Source organism: Saccostrea echinata, unplaced genomic scaffold (assembly GCF_033153115.1).
Source record: "Saccostrea echinata isolate AGI-Se365-2 ecotype Australia unplaced genomic scaffold, CSIRO_AGI_Sech_v1 ptg000050l, whole genome shotgun sequence".
Lineage (NCBI taxonomy): Eukaryota > Metazoa > Mollusca > Bivalvia > Ostreida > Ostreidae > Saccostrea > Saccostrea echinata.
The window spans coordinates 893,529-917,500 of NW_026889799.1; the positions used below are offsets into that span (position 1 = coordinate 893,529).

The following is a 23,972-nucleotide window of genomic DNA, read 5'->3' on the forward strand; positions in this document are numbered from 1 at the left end:
AAAAATAAATGTTATAACTTGTTGGAAATACTCGCACTTCGTCTTCGATGTGACGAAACTTTCACACCTGCACAGTGTCCAATGATTTTGATTGACAGGACAAGCACGTGGACTTCGTGTGAACTTGAAGCAGGAAAATAAAAACGAGTAATACTGTCAAACAGATGGATATGATTTGTTGATAATAAAAAAAAAAGTTACTTTCACTGTCTAATATATTTAGAAAAAAATATCAGAGTTATTGTTTGATATAGGTGCAAACATTTAGTGAAGCCTGAAAGGAAGGGGGGGGGCTAAAACGGAATCTCTCTCTCTCTTCTCTCTCTCTCTCTCTCTCTCATTTGTCTGTTTGATAAAAATTATAACAGCATATTACTTAAATATCAAGTTCGGAAAATAGAATTTATAACAAATAATATGAATATGTATCTTTGTATTATCTTGTCTGAGTATAATCACGGCCATCTACAGATACATGTAGAAGTCTGCTCAATAAATCATCATAAAAAATAGAAATGACACATAATATATTTTTGTATTAAAAATTTAAAATACGAGCGTATAAATGCAAAACGTCCACTGACCTTTGTAATTAATTTTTTTATTACTTTACATGAAATCGCCTTGACACGGAGATACATATATGAATGGATGTTACAATCGCTTTAATTCATTCTATAAGTCAGAAGTTTTCTCTGATTTGTTATCAAATAAGAATAAACATTTTTATTTTCCAACTAAAAAAATATCTTTTATACTTTAGCGTTCGGCAACAATTGCAATGTTTTAATGCGTTAAAAATCGTGTGATTAAAAACTTATGTGCATGAATCGTCTTTCTTAGGACAATTTTGGAGAATTTATTTTATTTACTTATTTATTCATTCATTTATTGGTTTACTTATTTTATTTTTTTTTTTTTTTTTTTTTGGCACCTGACATTATAATACAATAAAATAGTTTCAATGCAAGGAAAAGATCAGAGGCATTCCGAATATATCGTTCATCTTGCGTTCACCGTTCGTTCACCGTTCACTTTGCGTTCGCGTTTGCGCTCCGTTCGCGTTCTGCGTTCGCTCACCGTTCACCGTTCACACATCGTTCACCAAGTTGCGTTCAGCGTTCACACATCGTTCACTCACCGTTCGCTCTGCGTTCGTTCAGCGTTCGTTCACCGTTCGTTCAGCGTTCGCTCACCGTTCAAGTGGGAAAGTAGAACGTTTCAGGGACTGTACACCAGCATATGCAGAGGTTCGGGAAAGCTATTATGACATCACGTTAAAACAATACAAATAAATCTCGATAAATAAATACTATTTGTTCATTTTAAAACACAATCAAATACTTTCGTTTCTCATAAATATTATAAAAATAAATGAATGTGCAACTTATCTTGCCATAATATCATAAAGCGAATGTAGAATGAAAACCTGATCTCCCTGTACTTACTGAGATGACGTCATTTCTTAGTTTGACACACTGTTTCTCTGTACTTGAGGCGTGGATCAAGTTATTATAGTAGTGTGTAAAAATAAAAATAAATAAGAACAAGCATAATTGGACCAAAATAGAGACATATTCTGAAATATGTTAAAAAACATTTTATTGTCAAACTAAATTGATAATGTGAAAACTTTATATATAGCCGTAGGGAGCACATTTGTACGGTAACGTGCTAGAATGACAGGTCCAGTCCCTCGAAAATATCAAAAGTTCAACAATATCCGCTTCACAATAAATTCTGAATTTTTAAACACGTGTAGCTATTAGTCCTAATATTCTGAAAAGTGCTGGGAGCTGATTGTGCATTGTTTATTTATTCCGTAATGTAACATTATTCCAGTGCGTGTTACATCTATGTCTGGAGTTTATAGAAAGACGGCTAAATTTTACACAATTCCCGAGCAAGAGGGAGTTGCTCCCAGCACTTTTCATATTAAGAAATTTGTCTCGAGCAAAACAGAATGAATTTTATAGCGAAAAGATACCCGTATATCGTTGAACTTTTACAATCTTTGTAGTAGTGCATATATGTTCTAATTTTCAACCTGACACGTGACAAACAGCTGATGTAAGCGATGTCGCTTTGGCCGAACTCATCAGAGACCCGATATACACAAGTGCAAAAACCCCATTTCACATTCATCAAAACTAATACTGTTAAAAATATTAAAATTGTATTCATTTTCTCTCAATATATTAAATTGTTCAACTCATGACCCGCGCGGTAGGGCGGGGCAACAATTTGGAATCCAAGTTTTACATTGAAATACATAGGAAAAACTTTTAAAACCTTCTCAAGAACCACAGGACCAGAAAAGCTGAAATTTATGTAGAAGCATCCTTGGATAGTGTAGATTCTAAATTGTTCAAATCATGACTTCCGGGGATAGAGTGGGGCCACAGCAGGTATTAAAAGTGTGGAAATCTTGTGAAGAACAGCAGGGCCAAAGTTACTCAGGTGAGCGTTGTGGCTCATAGGCTTCTTGTTACATATTACTGGCCATATCTTGAATAAAATCTGCACTATACATATATTACGATCTAAAGTTGACTGTAAATTTCAGTAGAAATTGTAACATTGCAACTGTTACAGTTAATATCTTAGACATTTTGAACAGATACTGTTCTATCATAACAATTTAATTTTTTATTTTCAGGAAATGTGAATAATAACACCAGCTATGCATTTTCTAATTAAAAATTGATCAACAAATACAATTTAGGATAGAAAAATATATAGGCATTTGGCGAAAAATGCATCTTTTTTATGCTTAAACAGTATTTTAGTTCTTCTCTTTACTTCAATTATTGCATAATACATAATGTAAGAAGCTTGTGCTTTCATTGCTAGACATCACATATTACATCTAATTTCATGTCATGCTAATAAGAATTGGTATCTAATGCTAGACTAAAAGAAATTCCATTTCCCTAAAAGTGATTTTTTTTTTATTTTATGGGGTACAAATGTCAACTATTTACAAGACTATATCTAAGACTTCAAAGAACCTTGAATCATATTGAGATGCATAAAATGAAAATTGTTGCACAAATAGATCTCAATTTCAAGCTTCATTTGAAGACTTTTTCAATAAAATAATAAATTAAAGAGTTATCCTTCCTGGCTGAGGATCATATATCCTTAACATCATACATGTATGTCTTTATTATTTTAATTATAATAGAAATACAAATTTGTCACATTTGTTGTAAAGTTGCATATAGTAATAAAAAAAATTAGTCATGTCCTCAATTATTTATCACTCTTACATGTATTTGATTTTCTTCACTTTACCACTGTATAACTCAGCCACAAAGAGGTTGTCTCTATTGTCTATACATAAACCCCATGGACGCCGTAGATCACTGTTATCAATGTAACGGAGGAACTGTCCGTCCTGATCTAGGATGTGGATAAAGTTGTTATTAGTGTCTGATGTCAGGATCTGACTCTGGCTGTCTGTTGTGATGCCCCCTGGTTTAAATGATCCCTGGTTATAAAAGAAATGGTAAAATAATTTCTTGGTAGTAGAGGAATGACCATTGTATCTAAATCGGAGTTCTCCTGCCTGATTAACCACAACTACTGCACTGGCTCCATCGTCAGCCACACAGATATTCAGGTTCCTGTTCTCACTGATGTATGTAATGTAACCAGATGAATACAGAGGTTTACCTTCGCTATCAAACTGAATGGTTTGTGTCTCTTTGGAGATAGAGTAACGAACAATTTTTGACTGTTTATCATCACTGTGCATGGTAACCAGGAGGTCACCAGAGGAGGTACTACAGACATTGTAAGGTCTCCACCCCTGTAGTCTGATCACTTCCTGTTTCTGTTTATTTCTTACCATGTTTACTGTTCTTGCATCAGGATCAACATAAACTAGATCTCCACTACTTGTCACTGCTATGTCACATGGTTTAATTCCCGACTTGGTTTGGATTGACTTTAGTAGTTTGCCTTGGAGGTTATAGAGTTTCATGATTTTGGAATTTCCACATGTCCAGATTTCTTCATCACTGAGACAAGTAACACTGTATAGTTTGTTATATTCAGTGTCTATATTGGTGATCAGCTTTGGTTCATCAAGCAGAGGTTTGACTGGAGGACAGGATACAGTTTCTGGTGTCTCCATTGTATAGCCATGTTTTTCTGTTGTAATGGATAATGGTGATATAGAACCAAATAATTGAGAACATTGATCTCTATCATTATTTCCAGTAAACACAGGAAACTTAAATATCAGTTTTGATGGAAGTTTGGTGAATTTTTCTGATTTGATCTTGTAGGAAAGTGATCTGTTTACTTCTTTGGATTGTAAAATGTCTTCAGTTTCAGATATAGATTGTTCAACATCAGCAACAAGTTTCTTAATGTCATTTAGATGTTTATTTAGGGCATCTCTGTGTTGGTTTCTCATCCCGTTGATTTCATCCTTGTTTTTATGTATAACTTTGTCAATTTCGCTGTGCAATTCTTCTCCATGTTTTGTGACCTCTGATATAAGTTTCTCGTATTCTCCATCTATTTCAGCTAGCTGGGTTTCTATGTCAGTAACAATATCTTGAAGTTTAAAATAAACTGTTTCTTTCAGTCTTTTTCTTTCCTGTTCAATGCATTCTTTCTTTGAGTTTACTAAGTCTTGTAGACTTTTGAAATGATGTCTCTTATGTGTCTCAGAAATAACACATTTTGGACACACTTGAATGTTGCAATCTTCACAATGCATTTCACAGTGCTCTTCAGAATGAGTTGAACATTGAAGGTACACAAGCATAGACCTTCTCAAAGCAAAAGGCACCACATCATGCTTCCTAGAAACATCAGAGATGTGTTCCACAACACAACTCTTACAGAGATTCATTGGACATAAGTTACAGTACATTTGTACAACTGTGTCTTCACAGAGGTCACAATTAAGGATGTCCTGGGCACAAAGTCGGGGGTCCATTTTTTCAGAGTCTTTAATATGCTGTAATGAATAAATGAATCTAATTAAAAGCAGAGTTTCCTGAGTTACCTTTTAGGATAAAAGACATTATACAAGCTCAAAAAAGTTTGCTATGATTACTGTAGTAGCTATTTCCAGTGCAAGTACTTTTATATTCTTTAAAATCTTTTTGTTTTCTTTTCTTTTCCTTTTTTTTCTACATTGCAACTATCGATGTATGGGACGTATTCCAACTATGGTGAGGGCTTGTCCCACGACAGAGCTAGATTGTTATATCTAATTGCACTCTTATCTATTGCATTATCTCACATTTGGCATTGTACATTTACACACTCAATCTGAGAACTTTCAAGGTCCAGATACGACGGCATTGATGTTCTGCAGCAATTTGATGTATACTTTCAGATGAAATAACATATTTCATATTCTTTTGAATTACATGATGAATATTACTAGAATTTATTCGGATTGATAGAATTTGCCTCGGACCGGTAGAACACATTAAGTCATCAGTCTGAATGACTGATGGAAATGTTTGGTTTTCGAAAACTCTGATTAAAATTTTTTTTTTTTTAAATACACTTGAAATAAGTATGTAAAAAGAGAAAATAAAATTAGATTTTTACCTGCTAAATCTCTGGCATCTGTAACTGAGCATTAAACTGTAACAATGGTTTAACAGTGGAGATAAAACAAATCATATGACGTTTTGTATTATTGTTTAAATATCTTGTATCTTTTTACATAAACTTTGATACTGAACTGACACACTTCAAAATTTTATCTGTTTTTATCATGTTTATGTTGTTGTGTTTTTTTTAAATCTAAATTTGCAGATATAAAGGTAATTCATATTAGCTCACTTGTTCAGCTGTTGACCTGAAATGTACTTTTTTGCTGGGTTAGCAACATGTTGATAAGATAGTCCAAATCTTTTTTATCCTCTTTTATTTTAATTTCAAAGAGTCAAGACTTAAAACATATTTCAAGGGTTTATTCTTGAAAAAAGATTTTAAAAAATAGAGGTCAAGTTTTATTTTTCAAACTTTGACCTCTGTAGAAATGTTTAGAACTCTTATCTATTTACTAGACTTGGGTTTGACATGAATTTAAAGGTTGAATTTGAAGTGGTATGTAACATATATATCAGATTTAACTTTTCTGATATTAAACAATAACAATAACAAAAAAAAAGATGCAAATGCAGTGCCCATCCTCATGATTTAGTATTTCTCAATAAACAAATTAATAACTCTGTAAAAACAAACAAACATTTCATAGAATATTCCTATATGTTGAATTTGTGACTGGTAGATATTATTGCACCTCAGCAGTTTTCATATTTAATTTAGTTGTGTTTATGATATCTTATAATGCAAAATGAATACCTTTACTACATGAAAATAATATAATTTAGATATAGGTATCCCTTGCTAGAGAGATACGTTGGGTAATGTGAAAATCTAGCAGTGGAGATAAAATTAAAAAAAGTATATGGCATCATTCTTTCAAGAAAAAGAAAAGAATAGGAGAGTAGGGTTGGGTAATTTAAGTACTGTTCTCATCCAGTTTCATTACTACAAGGTAGAGGAAATTCTCAGCCAGAGCTAGTTATTTCAGGTGAGTGCTGTGTCACAATGGCCTCATACAATGTGACAACAAGGGAATCCTGATGACATTATGAGAAATAAGCAGCCTTTGTTTGATGTGTCTTGTACTAATGGCATATTAAAAAGATCTATATGTGGTAAAATCATTGAAAAGTTACCCAAACAATTTTTAGGTATTCTACTATACTTTTATTCTATTTTTGTGTGAATTTGTGTTACCTTAAAACATTAACAATATGGTTTCATTCTCAAAACGCTCCGTGATCGGAAGGTGTGAGTTCGCATCTCGGCCGCGACTGACCTAAGTCGATAAAAAATAGGTAGCAACTGTTCCTTCGCCGAGCGCTTGGCACTTTGAAGTGAAAATTGCGACCTTAAAAGCCGAGGCCCCGTGTCACGGCAGGCGTTGGCACGATAAAGATCCCTCATTGCTCAATGGCCCTGAATGCCGAGTAAAGGTCTAAATTTGAAGCTCTTCACCGGTATATGGTGACGTTAAACAACATACAATCAATCAATCTCAGCAAACAATACAATCATTCTCAAAAGAGAGTAAAATATGAATTTCACTGTGTAGACATAAAATAGAGATCCTATTGTACAATGTACCTGGTATCTTTCAAGAAGAGGAATTTTGAGCTGAAAAAATGTCCTTCAATTTCATATTCATATATCGCTAACTTATTTTCCACCCATATTACAGAATTTCTTTCGTCAGTTTTCTTTGATTGACAAATACTGTTCCTTACAGTGTATAACTTTATACAAAAAAGTTTGGCTATCAACTACACAAAAATAATTTTTGTGTTCCCTGTTTCACAAAACACCCCACTATGCGCTGATTATGAACTGTTTTTACGATATAATACTCCCTGCGAAACCACAGCGTATGATCTTTCTGTAAGTATATCCTGGTTCCCATGTTGATACTCGCCAAGGATAATGTTTTGCACCCTCTATAGAACTTTGAACTGATATTTTCAGGTGCTATCATATTTGCTGTAAAAAAGGAAGCTATACACTATTTCAGCATAGTACGCTTACCCTTTATAATTTTTTTTACAACATGTAGGTGGAAATAGTCGGATATTAATTGCATAGAGACAAACTTACAGGAAGCATAAGAATATGTCTTATTATAATATCATATTATATATCCTACGTGGCAGAGATCACTTACAACAGGTTGGCTCTACATTTTATTTAAACTATAGGTACAATTTTATCATTGAAATCTGGATCAAGGTCATATATAAATTTTAACTACACATCGGGTAGAAAATTTAAATCTTGAAGTTATCAAATGTCAAGCAAACATTTACTATGTTAATTTTAGATTCATAACATCAAATAAACTATGTTATTATTTATAAACTTCGATGAAAACACCAGTTAGGAATAAAAACACCAAATAGGAATAAAATATTTGATCTAGAAATATGGGAAAAATATTTCACTTCTTCATATACTTGTACCCATATTGAATAAATCCTGCACTAAACTATATATAACAATCTTGGCTAGAGTTTATATTTCGGTAGAAAATGTAATATTGCAACTGTTACAGTTATACTAACACCTTAGACATTTGGAACAGATATTGTTCTGTCATAACGATTAAATTCTTAAAGGAAATACTCCAGGAACTTTGTATATATCAATTTTGATGACAAACAAAATGTATTATGCTCTAAACATCATAAAAAGATGCTTATAATGACATACAAAAATTCATATTTAATTTATTTAATTGGTGTTTATAATAATATCTCTTGTTAATTATAAAAAAAAAATCATATATGTCACACTTGGAGTAAGTTTGCAAATACTAATTAAAAGAATAATTTTAATCATGCCCTTATTTTTTTAGCACTCCTGTCTCAATGAAAATATTTCAGCAGACATTGTTTACATATATTTAATTATCTTAACTTTACCACCATGACCCTCAGCTACGAAGATGTTGTCACTGGTGTCTACGCTTAAACTGCATGGACGGAATAGACCACAGTTATCAATGTAACGGAGGAACTGTCCATCCCGATCTAGGATGTGGATACAGTCATTGTGACCATCTGTTGTCAGGATCTGACTTAGGCTGTTTGTTGCGATACCGTGAGGAGAGAATGGTTTCTGTGTAGTAGAAGGCTGACCCGTGTATCTAAATCGGAGTTTTCCTGCCTTATTAATAACCACCACTGCTCTGGCATCCCAGTCAGCCACACAGATATCCAGGTTCCTGTTCTGACTGATGTATTTATCACTGTAAGAGTAACCAGACGAATACAGAGGTTTACCTGTACTATCAAACTGTATGGTTTGTTTTTCTGTGGAACCAGAGTAACGGACAACTTTTGTATGTTTATCATCACTGAGCATGGTAACCAAGAGATTACCAGAAGAGGTACAGCACACATTGATATGTATCCATCCCTGTAGTTTGATCACTTCCTGTATATGTTTATTCTTCGCTATGTTTACAGTTCTTGTTCGAGGGTCAGTATAAACTAGTTCTCCCCTCCTTGTCACCGCTATATCAAATGGTCTTTTGCCAGACTTGATTTGGATTGACTGCAGTAGTCTGCATTCGAGATTGTAAAGTTTCATGATTTTGTCCTCCCCACATGTCTAGATTTCTTGATCACTGAGACAGGTAACACTGTATAGTTGGTCATGCCCAGTGCCTATGGTGGTGATGAGTTCTGGTTCATCAAGCAGTGGTTTGACAGGAGGACAGGATACAGCTTCTGGTGTTTTTATTGAGTACCCATGTTCTTCTGTTGTAATGGATTATATTGATATAGAACCAAATAACTGTAAACACTATTGTTGACATTTTTGTAGTATACTCTGGAAACTCAACCTTCAATTTAAGTTTATCAAATATATCTGAATTGATTTCATAGGTAAGTATTTTGGAAGCTTCCTTTGATTTTAGTTTCTCATTAATTTTTGATGTGTCTGCACATAAACCCCATGGGTACTTAAGATAACAGGTATCAATGTAACGGAGGAAATGTCCGTCCTGATCTAGGATGTGGATACAGTGGTTGTGACAGTCTGCTGTCAGGATCTGACTCTGGCTGTCTATTGTGATGCCAAGTTGATTAAATGGTTCCTTGGTAGAGAGATGACCAGTGTATCTAAATCGGAGTTTTCCTGCCTGATTAACCACCACTACTGCCTTGGCTTCCTGGTCAGCCACACAGATATCCAGGTTTCTGTTCTCACTGATGTGATTAAGGTAGCCAGATGAATACAGAGGTTTCCCTTCATTATCAAGCTAAATGGTTTGTTTCTCTGTGGAGCCAGAGTAACGGACAACATTTGATCGTTCATCATCGCTGTACATGGTAACCAGATGGTCGCCTTAGTGAGACAGGGTACTACAGACATAGTAAGGTTTCCACCCCTGTAGTCTTATCACTTTCCGTATCTGATTATTCTTCACTATGTTTACTGTTCTTGTATCAGGGTCAGTATCAACTATATCTCCACTCCTAAGTACTGCTATATCGTATGGTATGTGTCTTGACCTGGTTTGGATTGACCTCAGTAGTTTACCTTGTAGGTTGTACAATTTCATGATTTTGTCATACCCAGGTGTCCAGATTTCTTTATCCCTTAATCAGGTAACAATGTGTAGTGAGATACAGTGTAGACCCATTGTCTTATCTGTATAACATCAATCCTTACACATAGCCTCAGATAGTCAAATACAAGTGAGTCTACCTGTATAATATTGAACTTTACACATGGCCTCAGATAGTCAAGTACAAGTGAGTCTTATCTGTATAACATCAAACCCTAAACATGACCTCAGATAGTCAAGTACAAGTGAGTCTTATCTGTATAATATTAAACCTTACACATGGCCTCAGATAGTCAAGTACAAGTGAGTCTTATCTGTATAATATTAAACCTTACACATGGCCTCAGATAGTCAAGTACACGTGAATTTTATGTGTTAGTGATCTACACTTGTGGGTGTACTGCACATTTATATGAGATCAAGTTTGTTTGTTTGTTTGTATGTTGTTTAACGTCCCTCTCGAGAATTTTTCAATCATATGGAGACCCCACCACTTGCCGGTGGAGAGCTGCAAATTTTGTCCTATGCTCGGTACTTGGGGCCATTGAGCAGTGAGGGATCTTTTTCGTGCCAGCACCTACTGCGACACGGGGCCTCGGTTTATACGGTCTCATCCGAAGGACCGGTCACCACCTCCCACAGTGGGATTCGAACCCGCGACGTAAGGATCAACTCCTTACTTCGCGACTCTAGAGCAGACGCTCTAACGGGCGACTATGAGATGAAGTAAAACCATTAAAAGGAAAATTAATAAGTAAATATGATTTTTTAATCATTGATAATTAAATATTTGGAAAATGTTTATTTCGGAAAAGAAATATGAATCTCTTTTGGGACGTAACAGTTGTAAAATTCTTCAAAATCAGAATGATTTTGGGAAAAAGATGTACAATTTTAAGATTTAACATCAATTCCCTGTAAGGACTAAAATTTTACTGTAGGGCTGTGGCACACACCATGAGCGATTTTCATGAAACTTTTTCGGGTGATTAAAGCCCATACATTATGACATAATCAACATTGAAAATCAAGGTTACTACCTTGGTTGCCTTGGTAACGGGCTGATATAGATTTTTGCCCGATTTACTCTCAATGTAGGCATAAAAATGCTATATACTTGATTTCATGTGGCTTAATCATCTTTCTTATTTTGAGATAATTCATACATTATATGAATAGAACAAATGAAGCACTATATAACACAATGAAAAAAATTCTATAAGTCACTGCAAATTCTTCAATTGATGGCTCAAAGATGATCAAATTCTTACATTTTGAAAACGGTCGATTTTACCTTGTATTTCAAGAAGTCTTTCAAGAAATACAGGCAATTCAAGAAAAAATCACCTGAAATTTTAGAAACACCATTATAATATTAGTTAACTTTTATGAAAAGTAGAGTGGGATTTATTTCGTTTTCCGTATTTTTTAACTTCGAAAATTGGCATTTTGCCAAATAATAATTTGTTCAAAATGTTACTAGACACTGGTTGTTTTATATAAATTTCTTTTCCAAACGTTTTTCTCATTGACAAATAAGACAAACGGAATGATTAATAAATATTATTAAAGATAATCAATAAGATAAAACAGAATTAAATGAATGATTATTGATTCTCTATGATCCTTTTCAAAGGGCAGATAACTCAAAATCTAAAGAAAAATAGTTATTCAACTTTTCACTGGAACTTATTTCAGTAAACAACATTTTCAAATACTAAACAAAAAATGGAAAAAGATAATGGATAAAAACTCTAATGATACTTTTCAACCAAAAAATAATAAATGAATAATAAATTATTGCTTTTTCATGCATAGGTAGGTAGATATTAATTTAGCAGGTTTAAAATTTGACAAGCTAATGTTAATTCCTCCATTTAAATTTTGCTTGTTCCCAGATGCAAATCTTTATATCTCAATTTTATTTGGTTAAAGAAATTCAGAGTTATTTAGACAGACCATAAATTAACACGCCATTGAAAATAAAACCATTAATTTATAGTCTTACAATCAGAAAACATACACATATTCATGTGTATATTGTAAAATTTTATCGTCACTTTTAAAAACAGGTTTTTTTTTCCAAATTATTAATCAAGCAAGAATCTACATCAAAACATTATCCAAAATATGTATCTAGAGATAAACAAAATGTAGAAAATAGCTGCTATATAGCAATTTTGTAGGCAATAGAAACAGCTAGGCTTGATGTTTCCATGATTTCTCTTTACATCAGAGGTTGACCATAATGTGGTGTTGTGTCTGACCAGTCAAGAAGAATTTTAAATGGGTTTGAAAAGTGATACTTGAAATGATCATTTTCATCTTTTCCTCTGGAATAAAAAAACATACATCTATACTTTAAATAAATTGCCTCAAAATTCATGCATGTGTACTTTAAAAAGCAGGCTTCATATCACAGGTGCTTGGGGACGGGACGCCCCCCTCCCCTGCCCTCCATACCCAAAGGGTTTTCCCCGACTTTTTTTTTTATATATAAAATATATTTTCTATGACACATTCACAAATCATTGCAATTGAAAAATCCAAAATATAATAATAATAAAAAAATCCAAAATATAATCAAACAAGAGGCCCATGGGCCACATCGCTCACCTGCGCACATTGGCTAGACAAAAGCACAATCAGTTCAGTATTGAAAAGACGGGGGGGGGGGCTTGAATTTTAAACTACCTGATAATGCTTCCATGTCAGTATAACAAATGGCTTTGTTGTACTTGAGAAGATTTTTTAAAAAAAATTCCCATATATTCCTTTGTAAAAATTTGATCCCTCATTGTGGCTCCTCCCTATCCCAGGGGTCATCATTTGAACAAACTTGAATCTACACTACCTGAGGATGCTTCCATATCAATATGACTAAACATAGCTTTTCTGTTCTTGAGAAGAAATATTTTTTCTATATGTTCTTATGTAAAACTTTCCTTCCCCCATTGGGCCCCACCCTACCCCTTGGGGTCATCATTTGAACAAAATTGAATCTACACTACCTGAGGATGCTTCCATATCAAAATGACTAATCATGGTTTGCAGTTCTTCAGAAGAAGATATTTTCCTTTATATTTCTATGTAAAACTTTGATCCTCCATTGTGGCCCCGCCCTACCCCGGGGGTCATGGTTTGAACAAACTTGAATCTACACTACCTGAGGATGCTTCCATATAAATATGACTCATCATGGCTTTGCTGTTCTTGAGAAGAAGATTTTTAAAGATTTTTCCTATATATTTCTATGTAAAACTTTGATCCTCCATTGTTGCCCCGCCCTACCCCCGGGGGTCATGATTTGAACAAACTTGAATCTACACTACCTGAGGATGCTTCCATATAAATATGACTCATCATGGCTTTGCTGTTCTTGAGAAGAAGATTTTTAAAGATTTTTCCTATATATTTCTATGTAAATCTTTGATCCTCCATTGCAGCCCCGCCCTACCCCCGGGGGTCATGATTTGAACAAACTTGAATCTACACTACCTGAGGATGCTTCCACATGAGTTTCATCTTTCCTGGCCCTATGGTTCTTGAGAAGAAGATTTTTAAATGATGCCATTATTTTTTCAGTAATTCCTAATTATCTCCCCTTGAAAGAGGGCGTGGCCCTTCATTTGAACAAACTTGAATCCCCTTTACCCAAGGATACTTTGTGGCAAGTTTGGTTGAAAATGGCCCAGTGGTTCTTGAGAAGAAGTCGAAAATGTGAAAAGTTTACAGACTGACAGACAGACGGACAGACAGACAGACGGACAGACAGACGGACGCCGGACAAAATGTGATCAGAAAAGCTCACTTGAGCTTTCAGCTCAGATGAGCTAAAATTATAATAAAAAATTGAATTAATTAAATTGGAGGGTACTTTCAGTTGCTCATAATACAGGGTGTCCTATAATATATGATACCATTTCAAGATTCTGTAAAACCTAATATAATGAATATTGAATTACAACAAATGCATTATAAACATTGCATATACTGTCCAATTTTATTCACATAATTTGACAGTCATTAAAAAGAAAACAACAAAATGAGTTCAATTTGAAAAATGCAATAGTTTTTAAATGATGCCCTCTAAATGACGTTTATCTGTGTAATGATAATGTTTAGACATTGCACAAAATTCCTTAACTTAAGACAACAGTGCCTGTCTCGGTAGTTACCTCTGAATTTTCATCAGAGGTAAACCTTTTATATAATTATGTTAAGGATTCTGGTTTGGGTTTAGCAGCAGTAACCTAAGACTAGGACTGATAATTACAGTTTCAAAATGAGGGTAGCTAGCTCTGTTGATAATTCATTTCGATTGAAATTGCAGTATTTTGCAAAAGTTTGATGTAAATTTGTTACTTTGCAATTTCATAAGTGTGAGAATTTTTTTGGAATATTTTGTTGTTAAAAAATTGTACTTATTCAAATATTCTTAGAGACATATATCAAAGAAATTGGCCAAGGGATGAGTTCGTGGCAGCTATTTCAAATGGTATCATATATTTTGGGACACCCTGTACATGTACATGTGTATATCCTTTATCAATGTACTATCTGAGTGCAACCTTTCATAAGTGATGCTACTGTGTCACAATCCTAAAATGTAACAATACATAGAAGTATAATCAACAACCAATTTGTATTTCATTCATAATTACTACCCCCCCCCCCCAGGAATCTTTCAAAATCATGACTTTTATAAAAGATTTGATAAATTTATTGTGGTAGTTGGCATAAAAAAAATGGAAATTCCATATCCAGACAGTTGTAATGTTAAAAAAAATCACCTGCTTTTTACTAAAAATTATTTTTCTATGTATCTTTTCATCTTTTTTTCTTTTCAAAGCACCAGTTAATCTAAAATATATTTAAGATATTATTTTTTTTTTCAAATTAAAGAAATTCATTCATATTGTCAATCATGAATATATATATTTACAAGGGTATATTATATTTATATCTTATTAGTGGGTATTTATAGCTGCAGTTAAATATGTTTTGTTCTTTTACAGTGAATCTAAATTATATGATTCTTTTTAGGCTAAAAAAAAAATTATGTGCTTCCGTTAAGTCGACCATCTCTATTTTTTTTTTACCCACCACCCCTAAGACTTTTTTGGCCAAATCAGAGTTTAAACTGTACCACTGGCGGATTTAGAGGGGGCCCAGCACACCCCCCACCTTTGTGACCAAAATATACATCAGATTTAATAAATTAATTTTTTTCTGGTGTTGCCTTGAGCCCCTACCCCGATACCTAACTGGTCGCCCCCACCCTTTCAAGATTCCTGGATCTGCCACTGTGTACAACGTTACCAAAAATATATTTTATTTTGCCTTGTGTATATTTTTCAGTACATACAAACTTACATCTTCTATAACATTCTCCTCCTTTTGATAAACTTTGGAGTTATGATTTTCCAAAGTAAGTTGCCTTCTGAAGCAAGCAAAAATTCCTGGAATGCAAATATATTATTATGATATATATCTGGAATATCCTGCTAACATGGTGATCTTTGAATATAGATCAATTAGGTCTATTATATAAAAAAGAATATTTAATTTAAACATTATGTCAATTTTGTAAGCTTCTTACATGTAGTTTTTACATAAAATGAATATTTGAAAACATTCAAATTTATACCTGTGCATAGGGTTGTCTAACTATTCCCACTGACTGCGGTATATATCTTCTGTTTGTTGTTTTCCTCCAATTGCATCTTGCATTTTTCTCATGGGTTTTACAGTACATGGAATTCCACATGATGGGAATGCAAGTCAGACTTCATAAATTTTGTTTCAATATTTTGCAAAGTGAATTTGACTTTAAAAATCTATTAATATGTTTTACGGTGTGACCGTTGGGGCGAGGGCAGTTGTACCATCAAAAAGCTATATAGCAGCTTACACTTGTACCGTTGATCCGCCTCTTCAAACGTCAAACCGCACGAGACGCAGTCTAGACTGTGACGTCACATGACGTCGGAATTTACGGAGACAGCCGAGCGTCTGGTTGAACGAGACTAAAGATCTTTTAAGCTCTCTGCAAAGAAAGAAAAGCAAACGTATCTCTCTGTAATGAATGATTATCCTTGGTCTTTTGTATGTTTTGGAAGAATTTCGCATGGAACCCTGGTAGCGAAGGAATTCTGGGTATGTTTCACAAGAAAATTTGCCTGACGTATGTAAAAATTTCATTCCGAATTTTCTTGTTCTTACACGTTAGTCTATTGAACTCGCTTCGCGCCGCTCGCTGCGCTCGCTAATATGTTGACGGTGCGACCGTTGGGGCAAGCGCAGTTGTTTTAATTTTAAGATCCGTCACTTCACATGCTTCAAACAGCACATGACATTTTGAAACGTCTAGACTGTGACGTCACATGACGTCGTATGTAAGCTGCATTTTTCATAAACGAAGTTTAGAAAGTGCAAAATTTTAACGAAGAACGTTTAATCTACTATCTGTACGCAATATATCCATTAAATTAAGGTGAGTTTATTTTTTGTGAATTTTTAGTTGTTGTTACCGCGAGAACGAAGTTAAGAGCAAGAACAACAAGCTTGCATTGTGGGTCTCGTGGTTACTGCGGAAAAAAATTCATTTGGATCAATGTGCAAAGTCCGAATTTTCTCTTAGCCCAGGTGTTGTCGTTAGAGCTCGCATTGGGAGCGGCGCTTCGCGCCGCTCGCTGCGATCGCTATTAATAAAGATCTACATCATTATCAAGTTGAATGCTGAGAAAGCAGTGTCTCCTTCATTTGATGACCTACTTTGTCATTTTTTTTTTCTGTCGTCTGTTTTTGCCACAAGTTGTTATAAACTTCTTAAGACTTCAAAACAGGAGAGTCAATCAACAAAGGGAAATAACACCAGTTTAATTTTTTGTCTTCAGTGCAAAAGAGTCAGCAAAGGGAAATAACTCTATGATAATTTTTAGGAAAAGTTATAAATTGAGGGGAATTGGAATATGACTTTTAACTGATTTCCCCACCTCAAATTTTTTTGCATCTTTTAGATCTAAGCTCGATTTTACTACAAAGACCTTTTGTCTAAGTTTCAATTGCCTGCAAAAATTAATATGCATATCAAGAAATATGCACCTTTGTATTCATTTTTATGACAAATTTATGTAAACTGATCTGTATCATATGAAAAACCTTGGGTTAAATTGAATAAAATTTAGATGCACAAAACTTTGATTACTTAGCTATAAAATGAAACCCATGTTATGTTCATAACTTTCCTACATTAAGGAAGCACGGTACTATTTTACATGGTGATGACAATCAGGTCAGCTTTGCCATAACAAAATATTTCAAAGTCGTTGCTATGGTAACCAAGGAGGTACTGTCCAAAATTTACCCACCAATAGTCTTTATATAGGGCACTCTCTAATATTATAGAGATAAAATAAAATTCCATAATAGTGCGTGGCCAAGCATTTTCGGTCCTTACAGAGAATCGATGTTTAAAATCAGCCTCTGTGATTCAGACTGGTTTTTACCATTTTGCTTTTACTCATAAAATTCATCTGGCTTGGTATATTTCAAAAAAGTTTATATTACACTTTTAGCACCATGCTTACATATTCTGAAATTTATTTTCATTTGTAAACCTTTACTGAGTGTGATTTGTCCACATTTGTAATTTTATTGAAGTATCAACTAAAATTTTCCAAGTATCATTTCTTTTATGGAAGAAAATACAACAGGTTATTGAGTAAATGTAATATCAGTTCACTCTGTGCTCCTTTAGAAACATTTCTGAAGAAAAAGAGGGTAAATGAATGAAGATTAAACAATTTTACAATGATTACTCTAGTTGTGTACTTTTTGGGGAAAATATGGAAGGTATTTCATTCTCCAAGTCTAAGGAGAAAAATTCAAAGAATTATCCACTTTTCGAAAACTGTGACATGATAATAAGTCTCCTCCAAAGAAAAAAAAAATGTTTGTATCATCTGTCCTTAAGATTATATCAGATATAAAACCACATATATATTTTTTTTATTTTGCCAGATATCTCAATGGCATATTTGTATTTATGGAAAATGAATTTTCTTTTTAAATAATTGTTGACAAGACTATGTAAAAACTGGTAGGTGTACAAGCAATATTTGGAGTCTTCCAAAGACCAGAGAATTAAACAAAGGTTGGACAACTAGAAAAATCAATGGACGTCACCAATATTCTGGCCAGAATCTAGGCTCAAGGTAAATTAACCACAGAAATATAAGGGTAAAGGATTCAAAGTATGTCAAAAAGAAAATGGTGTTTTAAGAATAAAATTAGTGTCCTATTTTTCGCATAAATTAGATAAAGGTTAATTTTGTATTAAAATCATAATGTCATGATCAAAAGGTCCTCAGTGAGGTCAAGGGAATTTTTGAGTAGGTCAACCTTAAAGCATGGTAATTGCCTGAATTGAGATACTAAAACTACAATAAAAAAGTTCAAAGGTCACAGTTATGATAAGGAAACATGACTTTGTCTATCAATCAAGTCAAAAGACAAGGCAAAAGTAAAGATATGGGTCCATGTTTTATTCAGGTCAAGGTTCAACTGAAGATCGAGGAACTGACTATGTGACATTGCACTTACATGTACATGTAGCACTTTTCTGAAGGAATGTCAGGATTTTGGAGCATTGAAGTCAAACGTACAAAGAGGAGAAAAGACACTATAGCTTATATTATAACATTAAGGCAGCAGTGGTCACTAGTAGTGAACAGAAAAAAAAACCCAGAATATCCTTTAATGAAATAACATATTTTATGTGTATTAAGCATTTTTATAGTGTTATGATATCTATTTGAACCCACCGTTCACGGTAGCTCATCAACTTCCTAACTTTTCAATCATCAACTTCCCTTACTTATGCAGCAATATACCTTCATCACCTGCATAGGGGTTTATATCTCTCAGTTGATTCGATAAGTACAATATAACTAACTTGTGAAAATAAGATGTCTGGTGATCAACAGCATTGAACCCAATAAAAGGTTTGAAATAACACTGTGAAGAAATTATCTCTTACAAAATATTAAACCCAGGTTCAAAATTTTTATGGCCATAATATTTAGAACCCTCTGTAAGACGCTCGATATCAAAATATTATACCCAAGGATGAACCATCAGTATTCATGGTCAGTTTGATCAATTTATTAATAAACTTTATTACCTGGAGGGAGATTGTGTTACATGAACATATAGTACAGATCTTGTAGTTACTAAAATAATTGTTTTCCACTTAAAATTCCACATTAAGAAGAAACGGGAGAAAGAGAAAGAAGAAGGAAAGAAGAACTGAAGAATAAACAAGAGGAGAAGAAAGCTGGGGAGGATGGTTCAGCTTGTTCTGGGTAGGGACAGAGGAAGAGGAGGAATCTCTAGATGAGCTCAACTCAGAAGGTACAAGTTTAATTAGTTTTGTAAAATAACCAATTTTCATAGGGGTTTGATTTTTGTTGTTTTCATGGTTTAAGGACACCTGTGATATGTGGCCTCCCAATTTTTTTTTTAATTTAATACTATGGAATGGAATCATAAATACTTAGGGAGGGGGGAGGTGTAGGTCACCCTAATCCAAGAATTTACATCCCCAAGACAGTACAATTTTGTCAACATACATGTATTTATTTATTGAATCTTCTGTATATATGGGCAACCTACAAAACTACAACCCCATGAACCAGTGATTTCACAGTATAAAACAGTTCATCATTTCTTCAACAAATCAAATCACGATTTTTTTCTTCAACCACAAAAACTTGACCTCTTGAATATAAGTCATTTTATATTAAAAGTTTTTTCTCACATCACCATGTGTCAAAGCCTTACCACTATTCAGCATATACATGTAGTACTGCCAAATCATTATACAATTATAATTATTATGCTGACTGTTGTATTTTTACTCCCAAATCTTGTTCACATACGTATAGCCATCCTGAATAAATCTTGCATTTATATATATAACAATCGAGAGGAGACTGTAAATTTCAGCAGAAATTGTAACATTGCAACTGTTACAGTTATACAAATATCTTAGACATTTAGAACAGATATTATTATACCTCATACAAATAATCACTAGTACAAAAGAGTCTGATTGGCCGGGACAGTCACGTGACAGTCATGTTTGGCCTGCAACAAAACGTCGTGTTTCACGATTGTGACGTCACAATGCAGCTACTGAGATGGTTACTACTGCATTAGATTGCTTAATCGTTGATTGATTGTGTCGATTGAAACGTGTAAAAATATAAATATTTAGAATATTGTTTTCATGGGTGGGGTTTGAATGTTTCTAGTTTGTAAATCACCCAGGCTTCTCACAAAGGATTTTTTAATGATGCACGGCTAGTGGTGTAACTTACATCTGTTTCATATTGTTCCTATCAAATGTTCACTTTATTCATTGAATTTTCTTTATATTTCCCGCATTGTGCTTGATTTGGTATAATAAACAATTTATTGCATGAATGTTCGGGAGACATGAAGATTTCTTCGCCCATGAAAAATCTTATTCGGGCGTTGCCCTCCGAGAATATTATTTTTCATGGGGAAGAAATCTTCATGTATCCCTCACTATCAGCAATAAATGTATATTGTTCTATAATAACAATACCATAAAAAATAAATTTTATCACATATTGTTTACATGTATTTGATTTCCTTCACTCTGCCTCTAAACTCAGCCACAAAGAGGTTGTCTTTGGTGTCTACACATAAACCAAATGGAGACTGTAGATCACAGTTATCAATGTAACGGAGAAACTGTCCGTCCTGATCTAGGATGTGAATACAGTTGTTGTCGCCGTCTGCTGTCAGGATCTGACTCTGGCTGTCTGTTGTAATGCCACGTGGATCAAAATTGGATGATCCCTTCTTATTAAAGAAATGATAGAATGATTTCTTGTTAGTAGAGGGATGACCAGTGTATCTAAATCTGAGTTTACCTGCCTGATTAACCACCACTACAGCATGGGCATCACGGTCAGCCACACAGATATCCAGGTTTCTGTTCTCACTGATGCATTTAAGGTAGCCAGATGGATACAGAGGTTTACCTTTATCATCAAACTGAAGGGTTTGTTTCTCTGTATATCCAGAGCAACGGACAACTTTTGAATGTTCATTTTCACCACTGTACATGGTAACCAGGAGGTCATCAGAGGAGGTACTACAGACATAGTAAGGTTTCCACCCCTGTAGTCTGATCACTTCCTGTATCTGTTTATTCTTCACAATGTTTACAGTTCTTGAAATAGGGTCAGTATGAACTAGATCTCCACTCCTTGTCACTGCTATATCATATGGTATGTTCCCAGACTTGGTTTGGATTGACTTCAGTAGTTTGCCTTGGAGGTTGTAGAGTTTCATGATTTTGTCTCCTCCACGTGCCCAGATTTCTTGATCACTGAGACAGGCAACACTGAATAGTCGGTCAGACCCAGTGTCTATGGTGGTGATGAGTTCTGGTTCATCAAGCAGTGGTTTGACTGGAGGACAGAATACGGCGTCTGGTGTCTTCATTGTGTAGCCATGTTCTTCTATTATAAGGGATAATGGTGATAAAGAACCAAACAACTGAGAACATTGATCTTGATTATTATTTCCAGTAAATACAGGAAACATAACTATCAGTTTGGATGGAAGTTTGGTAAATTTTTCTGAATTTATCTCATAGGAAAGTGATTTAATTACTTCTATTGATTGTAAAATGTCTTCAGTTTCTAATATAGACTGTTTGATATCAACAACAAGTTTCTTTATATTATTAAGATGTTTATTGAGGGCATCTCTGTGTTGGTTTCTCATCTTGTTGATTTCTTCCTTGTTTTTCTGTATAACTTTGTCAATTTCTTGGTGCCATTCCTCCCCATGTGTTGTGACCTCTGATGCAAGTTTCTCATATTTTCCATCTATTTCAGCTAGCTGGGTTTCTATGTCTGTAGCAATATCTTCAAATGTTGACTTAACTGTTTCCTTCAGTCTTTTTCTTTCCTTTTCAATACTTTCTTTCTTGGAGTTCATTAAATCCTGTAGACATCTGAAATGATGTCTTTTATGTTTCTCAGAAATAACACATTTGGAACATGCTAGAATGTTGCAGTCTTCACAGTGCATTTCACAGTTCTCTTCAGAATGGGTAAGACACTGAGGATACACAAGTTTAGATCTTCTCAATGCAAGAGGCACCACATCATGCTTCTTAGAGACATCAGAGATGTGCTCCACCACACAGTCCTTACACAGATTCATAGGACATAAGTTACAGTGCATTTGTACAACCCTGTCTTTACACAGGTCACATCTGATAATATCTTGAGCACAAAATTTGGCATCCATTTTATCAAAGTCTTGAAATTGCTGTAAAATTTAATTATCAATACTTAATAATCGAATAATACAATTTTTAAAAAGCATGCACTGTATAAAATTGGATATAAACAAAAGAGGAAGGAAATGAATTTTTTACCTGCTAAATCTATAATTGTATCTGTGACTGCATGAACATGAAGCTATGGCTGCGATGATTTATCTGATCAGTGGAGATAAAACAAACCATGTGAATTTTTTTTATCATTGGGATAACCATCTTGTACCAAGCTTACATAAACTTTGCTAATAAATTGACACACTTTTACATTTTATCTGTTTATGTTGCTCTATTTCTTAATCCTAATTTGCTAGTGTGTAGGTACATAATATAAGCTCAGTTGTTGACATGAAGTGTACTTTTTAGTAGCATTTTACAATTTAGTAGGTATTTATATCGAATATATAAATTCATCTGAACAATTATGAAATGTTTACAACATTTACATTATATGCAGAAAGGCAAACATCCTGCTGGTTAATGTATCAACATGTTGATAAGATAGTCCAAAAAAAATTAAATCTCTTTTATTGTAATTTCAAGAAGTCAACACTTGAAAAAATATCTCAAGAGTTCTTTCTTAAAATTTTTATTTTTTGATATGATTTTGGGATTAAATTTGAATTGATGTGTAACATGGATATCAGCTAGTGAACTGTATTGATTTATTTTGTGTTGTACCATGTACAAATTATGTTATCTCTAGCTATGTTGACTTTGATATTTGCCAAGTTGTGGGAAATGTTAGTTCACATCAACTTTTTCTTCAACATATACTAGCCTAAATAGATTTAACTTTTCTGATATTAAACATATTAGTGCAAAAACAAAAAAGATGCTAAAGCTGTGCTCATGCTCATGATTTATAACTTTTCAATAAACAAATTATTAATTCTGTAAAACAAACAAAATCTTTTTAATGAATCCTTATTCCTATATCTGGAATTTGTGACAGGTGAATGTCATTGCACCTTAGTACTTTTCATAAATTATTATAGTTGTGTTAATGATAATAAATTAAATTGAAAAATTAATACCTAAACTACATGAAAAGTACACAATTTCTAAGGCAGTTATAGGTATCGCTTGCTAAAGAGATCTATTGTTTAATGTGAAAATCTAGCAGTGGAGATTAAATTAAAAAATATCGCCTCATTCTCTCAAAAAAGAGAAAAGAATAAGATAGTAGGGAAGGGTAATCTAAGTACTGTTCTCATCAAGATTCTTTACTACAAGGTAGAAGAATTTCTCAGCAGAGCTAGCTATTTCAGTTGAGTGCTGTGTCATAATGTCCTCATACAATGTGACATAAAAAGGCATTTCTGATGCCATTATGAGAAATAAGAAGCCTTTGTTTGATGTTTCTGGTACTAATAGCATATTAAAAAGATCTCTATGTGGCAAAATCATTGAAAAGTTACC

At 33.8% G+C, this 23,972-nt stretch overlaps 1 protein-coding gene and 1 pseudogene across 1 annotated transcript; both read right to left on the reverse strand.

The window, feature by feature from the left end:
• Positions 1 to 3,268: 3,268 nt before the first annotated feature.
• Positions 3,269 to 10,153, reverse strand: LOC133203366 (uncharacterized; annotated as a pseudogene).
• A 10,649-nt stretch (positions 10,154 to 20,802) lies between these two features.
• LOC133203322 (E3 ubiquitin-protein ligase TRIM17-like) lies at positions 20,803 to 22,519 on the reverse strand. Its single transcript, XM_061339132.1, has one exon. The coding sequence runs from the start codon at positions 22,517 to 22,519 to the stop codon at positions 20,825 to 20,827; it is 1,695 nt and encodes a 564-aa protein (XP_061195116.1). The 3' UTR covers positions 20,803 to 20,824.
• Between the last annotated feature and the right edge of the window lie 1,453 nt (positions 22,520 to 23,972).

Bases quoted from the DNA above. Each gene is read 5' to 3' on its own strand.
- LOC133203322 (XM_061339132.1), bottom strand. From the start codon at position 22,519: ATGGATGCCAAATTTTGTGCTCAAGATATTATCAGATGTGACCTGTGT.